General features: G+C 46.7%; 1 protein-coding gene across 1 annotated transcript in view; it reads right to left on the bottom strand.

Moving 5' to 3' along the window:
- Window positions 1-828: 828 nt before the first annotated feature.
- Window positions 829-6455, bottom strand: part of T265_09800 (hypothetical protein) — a gene marked incomplete at both ends in the record, with an annotated part of 7033 nt that continues 1406 nt past the window's right edge. The window contains one exon of the mRNA XM_009175977.1: window positions 829-1058. Within this exon, the coding sequence (XP_009174241.1) occupies window positions 829-1058 (230 nt within the window). The remainder of the gene's footprint in view (window positions 1059-6455) is intronic.

The raw sequence follows: 6455 nt of genomic DNA, 5'->3' as shown, positions 1-6455 counted from the left end.
AGATTTCGTAGTGCTTAGAGTTGTCACTGATGTCAGACATACAGAAGCTGCAGCATGGCGAACCAAACGGCCCATTTTGGTACTAATACCTGCGTGGAGTGTTCGAGTCGAGATGAGTAGGGTATAATAGAAAGAACTAGGCAGTGTACGAAGGGAAGTGTTAGCAGTAGCATGTTTTCACTTACTCGCTTTGTTGTGTGCAGGTAAGGTAATCTGGCGGATCACACCACGCGACGGTCGATGTGGCATGAAATTCTTTTTAATTGTGAGTATCATGGTTTTACTTGCGCTGAGCTACTGATAGGGCGCCAACATCTAGACGGGAAGACGGTTGGAGTGCTCAAACAAAGTCTTTGATTTAAAAGACTTGCTGTGATGCTGTGTGTGGACGCCGGTTAACGGCTACATCAGTGGAATAACATAAGGATAATTTTTATTCCACAATGGTGGGCAGCATGCTGTCAGGCACGATCAATATGCTGCAGTCAGAATGCAGAATGACAGGCGGGTCGCTTGGAATTGCGTAAAACCGGACGTCATTAAAAACAGGAGACATTATCCGATGCGGCCATTTCATATCCGGCACGGGCAAGGAAGCACTATTCTCACTGCTTTTTCCCCTTGAGGAAATTTACGGGCTGTAGCAAGATCAGATCGTTTGAATTTGAATGTGGTGGGCTAAAACAAAGCGATGGAGGGCAAAACGAGTGGCATATTGCCCGACACATAACAACAAAATTGCAAATTTATGAGAATGAGTAATTAGGACAACGGATTTGGTGGTGCAGCAGAGTTGGCGACGTCCCATCGGTAAGTGTGAACTAAAACCTAGAACCACTGCTGAGGCCCCGTGGCCTTGGACTCTCGAGCTTTTGGTCGTTGTGAGGAGAACGCAAGTAGGGATGATGAAGTGCGGGGATTAGTAATGCGAATAACTGGTGACAGGAATCTCAGATCCATGGTGTAAATTGAAACTGTAGCGACCTGCTGGTGGCGCTGTTGTAGTGGAGTCAGTCTTATGAGTTCCTTGGAAGAGTGAGTTGATGGCAACACGCGAGCTGGAACGCGAACAATACGGAAACTTAATAACTTTGCGGAAAGCACATACTGAAAGCCCACCGAAATGGTTAGATCCGAGCGAAAAAGCGGCAGACCAGAGAGATCGCCTCCTGGAGGTGACTGGATCCAAATGAAGAGCTTGTTAGTATTTGCAGTTATTGGAATGAGCGGGAGAGAGGATACGGTCGAGAGAAGGAAGAAAATAGTTTAGGGTGTGCTATCAAACTGATTATGGTAGTTGCGTGCCATCACTGTACTTACATAATTCGGCTTCTTTACAACCCCGCAATAGCGTCATGTTTGGGGTGATTGGAATGGGATGTTGAATCCTTTGAGAAGCGGGAATTGTAACGTTGTTTAAGGCAGTTGGTGAAGATAAAACGAAGCTGACGTAAGTTCGCAGGTTATTTCCAGTTTGGACCAGTTGGGATCCCTTTGATCGAGCCTGTGTATCAATCCGTGAAACCAAGGGAGCACAACTTATATTGACGCCCACAACCAGATCGGAAACAATTTTACGGAGTGTCGTATGTAAAGTGCATGCCGCAGAATCATTCTAGGAATTTATGATGCCTTCTCGGTGCACCATTGGCAGCCGGCTTTCGGCGAAGACTGTCATGACTGACTGTTGGCTCCAGGCTTCCGACCAATCAGAGCCAAGCTTGATGACAAGACGCCAAGCGGCCCGAAATTCGGCCAATCATGTGGGGCGGTCGAGAGAGGAAGAAAATAGTTTAGGGTGTGCTATCAAACTGATTATGGTAGTTGCGTGCCACCACTGTACTTACATAATTCGGCTTCTGTACAACCCCGCAATAGCGTCATGTTTGGGGTGATTGGAATGGGATGTTGAATCCTTTGAGAAGCGGGAATTGTAACGTTGTTTAAGGCAGTTGGTGAAGATAAAACGAAGCTGACGTAAGTTCGCAGGTTATTTCCAGTTTGGACCAGTTGGGATCCCTTTGATCGAGCCTGTGTATCAATCCGTGAAACCAAGGGAGCACAACTTATATTGACGCCCACAACCAGATCGGAAACAATTTTACGGAGTGTCGTATGTAAAGTGCATGCCGCAGAATCATTCTAGGAATTTATGATGCCTTCTCGGTGCACCATTGGCAGCCGGCTTTCGGCGAAGACTGTCATGACTGACTGTTGGCTCCAGGCTTCCGACCAATCAGAGCCAAGCTTGATGACAAGACGCCAAGCGGCCCGAAATTCGGCCAATCATGTGGGGGATTGGCCTCTCGGTTATTGCAACGCCCAACTGCGAGCGGTAAAGTGGCATTGGTGTTGGGTTGCACTTAAAACAGTGTGGTCGACTACCTGGCCTCAAGCCTCTTGGAGGTAAAGATGCTGCCGCTCATGAGCTTTTGGCACTTATTAGCGCAGCTGTCACTACGCATAAGCAACTATGCTACGAAAATCTCACATGAGGTCACTTGACGATATCCCAGCGCCCTTATCCCGGCGTTTTTCAGTTGCGGAGCACAATTACAGCATGTTTCGGCCTCATGCTCCTCACCATTTGTGTGATTTTACCTCCAGATCCTTTGGAACGCCTTTGAGGGTAGGTAGTTTCCGATACTTGCTGACCAAAAGCATTGAACACGCCCTTGTGTAGTAGCGTGGCCAGTAATTCTGCATGTTGGCACGAAATCTGGCATTCGTATCGCAGTTCACTGGGTGCGTCAAGCAACTATCCCGCTGGCGTTGCGAATTCCTAGTGATGGATCACTGCAACGACCCGGAGATGCCGGATATTTCAGTTTTTATTACGAAGGGACAAACAAAGGAACTTTAATGCCTCCTGAATGTAGCAGCTTCCTTCGGGTTAAAAGCCGTCCTGTGGTACAGAACCTTCTGCACAAGCGCTTTATTCAGACCCGGACGCGTGGTTAATACATTTGTCTAACACTCAGCCAGAAATGTACATGAAATTTGCATCACTACACCGAAAGGAGCCTGAGGTTCATTTGATGTCATATACGGTCTGTCTTCCTGCTTGTTACCCAATACTTCAATGGGGATATCAATATTCGATGACTGGTGGATATATAATCAAACGCCTTGGTGCTTCCGAAAAGGTTCATTAATTGATTTGTATCGAACCCTACCCGTTAGCTCCAGGCCTTCTGCCCCCTACATCTTGGGCAAAACCGCTGCTCAAGTGTTATTGGAGCTCTGGCGAACCGGAGGGCTCGATATGGTTTTATGGTTAGGGCTTCAACCTAATGATCGAAAGGTCCGTGGTTTGAACCCAAGCCTTTGGGAAAGTGCTGACTGGTTGACAGATTCGAACGCATTCTTGAAGTCGAGGAATACCAAGCGTATAGGATGTCTATGCACATGCCATTGCTCTAACATTTGACAGAATGCGACGATGTCCACACATTCGTATGGCAGCGAAGCACTGTCATGCCGTCGGTGCTGTTACACATTCCTTTCCCGACCGGAATCCATCTTTTGTTCTGGGGTCTCATATTAACGTGCCTCTGTAAGACGACGTAATGACGCAAAACGTCTTCATGGCTTCCGAGTAGCCATGATATATCAGCCAGTTTTAAAAATTGTCAATTGAATCAGCCTTCTTTAGGGCCCACTCACGTATGTCCTCTGGTTTTTATTCGAATGACCGTTTCTTATCTGTTTCTCCATCTCTCCCCGAAGAACGGCGAGATGGCTAAGTAGTTAGGGCGCGAATTTACTGACCAGGAGGTCCATGGTTCGAACCTGATCTCTGCATCTCGATTTCTCCTGTCTAAGCTTGGGAAACCTGACAACATCCTACCCCTCGCGCTTCCTTCTGGTGGCATTGCGACTAGGCGCCGAAAAAGTGTTACAGCGGAAAAAATATTTTTTACAATTCCCATAGTACTCCACAGTGTTCTACAGTACTTAGTTGGATATTTGTCCCATACCACTTGGACGCAAGGTTGATCTCCGATGCTGAACGTCAAGAACAAGCCCGACCCGGGAAGCTTGAACGAAAGTTTCGATCCTGTGTATCAACAAGTGAATCCGTGAATGGTCGGTTGTTCCACGTAGACAGTCTTACGTAAAATGAACCTTTGGCTCTATCTTTCCTTGCTGCGTTTTGCACCGTTAGGGTTATACATTTAAGAGCCTAGGTGATGGCTTGGGTCAGCTCGTGCCAATTAGGCAAGAAAAAAAGAAGTATAATTGTACTGAATGTTCCCTAAACTTATATAAAATAGGTATTTCACTGAAGGTCGCAAAAGCTTTAATCTTTAAAAATGTTTGGATGAACCGTACCACTTACTATCTAAGAGCAAGACTTGGCGACCACTATTTCCCCTGTTTCGGAATCGTGATGATAGTCAAGCTTCTGACTTCGGAGGGACTTGTCACATTAGAACTTGTCTGTAACATGAGCATTGTCACCAGTGATCTCCTGCTATAAGGCTCAGGATGGACGGCTAACATAGTGCGGCAGGCCGAAGCTGGATAAGAGAGCGTTTGAGTGAAGCACTGCAAACAGAAGTCTTAATGAGTGACCTCGGGTACAAGCAGAGAGAATAAGGAAGAGCTCAGGTACGTAGAGGCTCACTTAGGGTCCCAGGTGTCGCTGTCAATAGGAGCATCATTTGAGAAACTGGTCACAATCACCACGTTACCAACACTGTGGGCACTTAAACCTTGTTTGGCAGAAAGATCTGGAGAGATTCTGCATAGGGGAGAGAATTTAAGACCTACTGAGAAATTGTCCGAGGCCCTCTAAAGAGTCTGAATGGTATCATTTATTTCCCCAAGCCGAAAGTCAACTGTGTGAGAATGCGGAAGATGGTGTGTACTGCTGTTGTTGATAATGCTGTAAAGATGACCGTCTAGAAAATGGGACCTTCGGGTCATGTGCTCGAGGAAGTTGGGTGTACAATAGAGTCTTTGAAGAAGGCCATACACTCGTCCTTTGTAGATTCCAAGGAGCTAGGGTTCATAGCGTGCACTGTTTGCAACCGTCACAACGGGATGAATGACTTGTGCTTAACAGCTCAGGAGTGGAGGTTACTAGTGCTTCGTGGGGCTTCATGTACAGCACTTATGGATGAGAACATTTTGGAGTTAGACAGGCTTTTCGGAATAAGGGTTAGTAGACGAAACCACTACAAATAACCACTTCATGTCATGTGTTCAAACGACAACAGCAGACTTCTAACCCGGAGCTAGTTTTTGTGCATTAATCGTGAGAGAAGTCCGGCGAGGACGTGATTCAGTGTATGCTTTCGCCCAGATTGATCCATTTCAGATCCAACCGCTCCCTCGTAATGGGGTATCTTAATTCTCCATGTATAACATGAGGTGCGCCTATGGTAGAAAGCCTTTGCAGTATAGGAGAACAAATAAGCTTTCTGGTAGCAGGTCAGGCCCCCCCGAGAGATTTAGTTCCAACATTACGTCAAATATATTTGACCTGTACTGACGTCTTTTGAGCGTGCTGCGCCTCACCGTCTCCGTTCCTGGGATAAAGTCACCACACTGTCATTCATCTTCAATTCAGCACCCGATTCAGATTCTGATCGGTGACGATGTTCCTAACTTCAACTATACATTCAACAATATTGATTTCATTCACCAACTGACTCACATAGTCTCCCTAATGGGGAACTGGAGTGGAGTGGAACTGCTGCTCTGAAGATTTCGGGGCTTTTCGCAGCCACATCGACCATTCCTCACGGATCTGCCATCGCGTACCCGTACCCGTACCCGCAACGACGGTTACGGCAGTGAAGCATCAGTGTCAACAGTGTTGTTTTTGTTTTTGTTGTTTTTGTTGTTGATGATGATGATGATGACAGCTTTGAATCCTTCTGTGGGGTGGGCGATGTTAGGAGGGAAGTTATGAACGTAGACCCAGAAGGGGCTCCAGATTTTGACTACCTCCTTCCTCCCCGGGTTAACCAAGCTCTTTCTACCCGAACTGAGAGTCCAGCTGGTTTATTCAATAATTCCTCTCCCATGAGGTGGATGCGAAGGGAGCGTCAGAGGGCAACAACCGTATTCACACGAAAGGGGAGTTTAGGCGTAACCTCAGAACTCAGCATGAGCATTTTCTGGAAGCTTATGGGAAGTATTCTTCGCTTCCTCACGTACTTATGCAAAAAAACCCGACTAGTCGGTGACAAGCAGCGCGGGTCCCACGAGTCTCTTAAGCTCCTTTAAGCGGTGACTAGAAAACTTGTTGTAACGGTATTTTCCCTCAGCTTAGCTTGTTGTAAATTTTCCCTCAGCTTAGTTCTCGGTCTGAGCCTCCCAAGCTAGCGTTCACGTCAAAACAAACACCAAAGGTGCACAAAGGAAGGTTAACGCCCAAAACGAAATCAGGAACAGTTGTACAGCGCTTCGTATATATAGCGTAAGCGGCTATAACTTTCTGG

Source organism: Opisthorchis viverrini, assembly GCF_000715545.1.
Source record: "Opisthorchis viverrini unplaced genomic scaffold opera_v5_303, whole genome shotgun sequence".
NCBI lineage: Eukaryota > Metazoa > Platyhelminthes > Trematoda > Opisthorchiida > Opisthorchiidae > Opisthorchis > Opisthorchis viverrini.
This window is presented reverse-complemented; position numbering and strand designations above follow the sequence as displayed.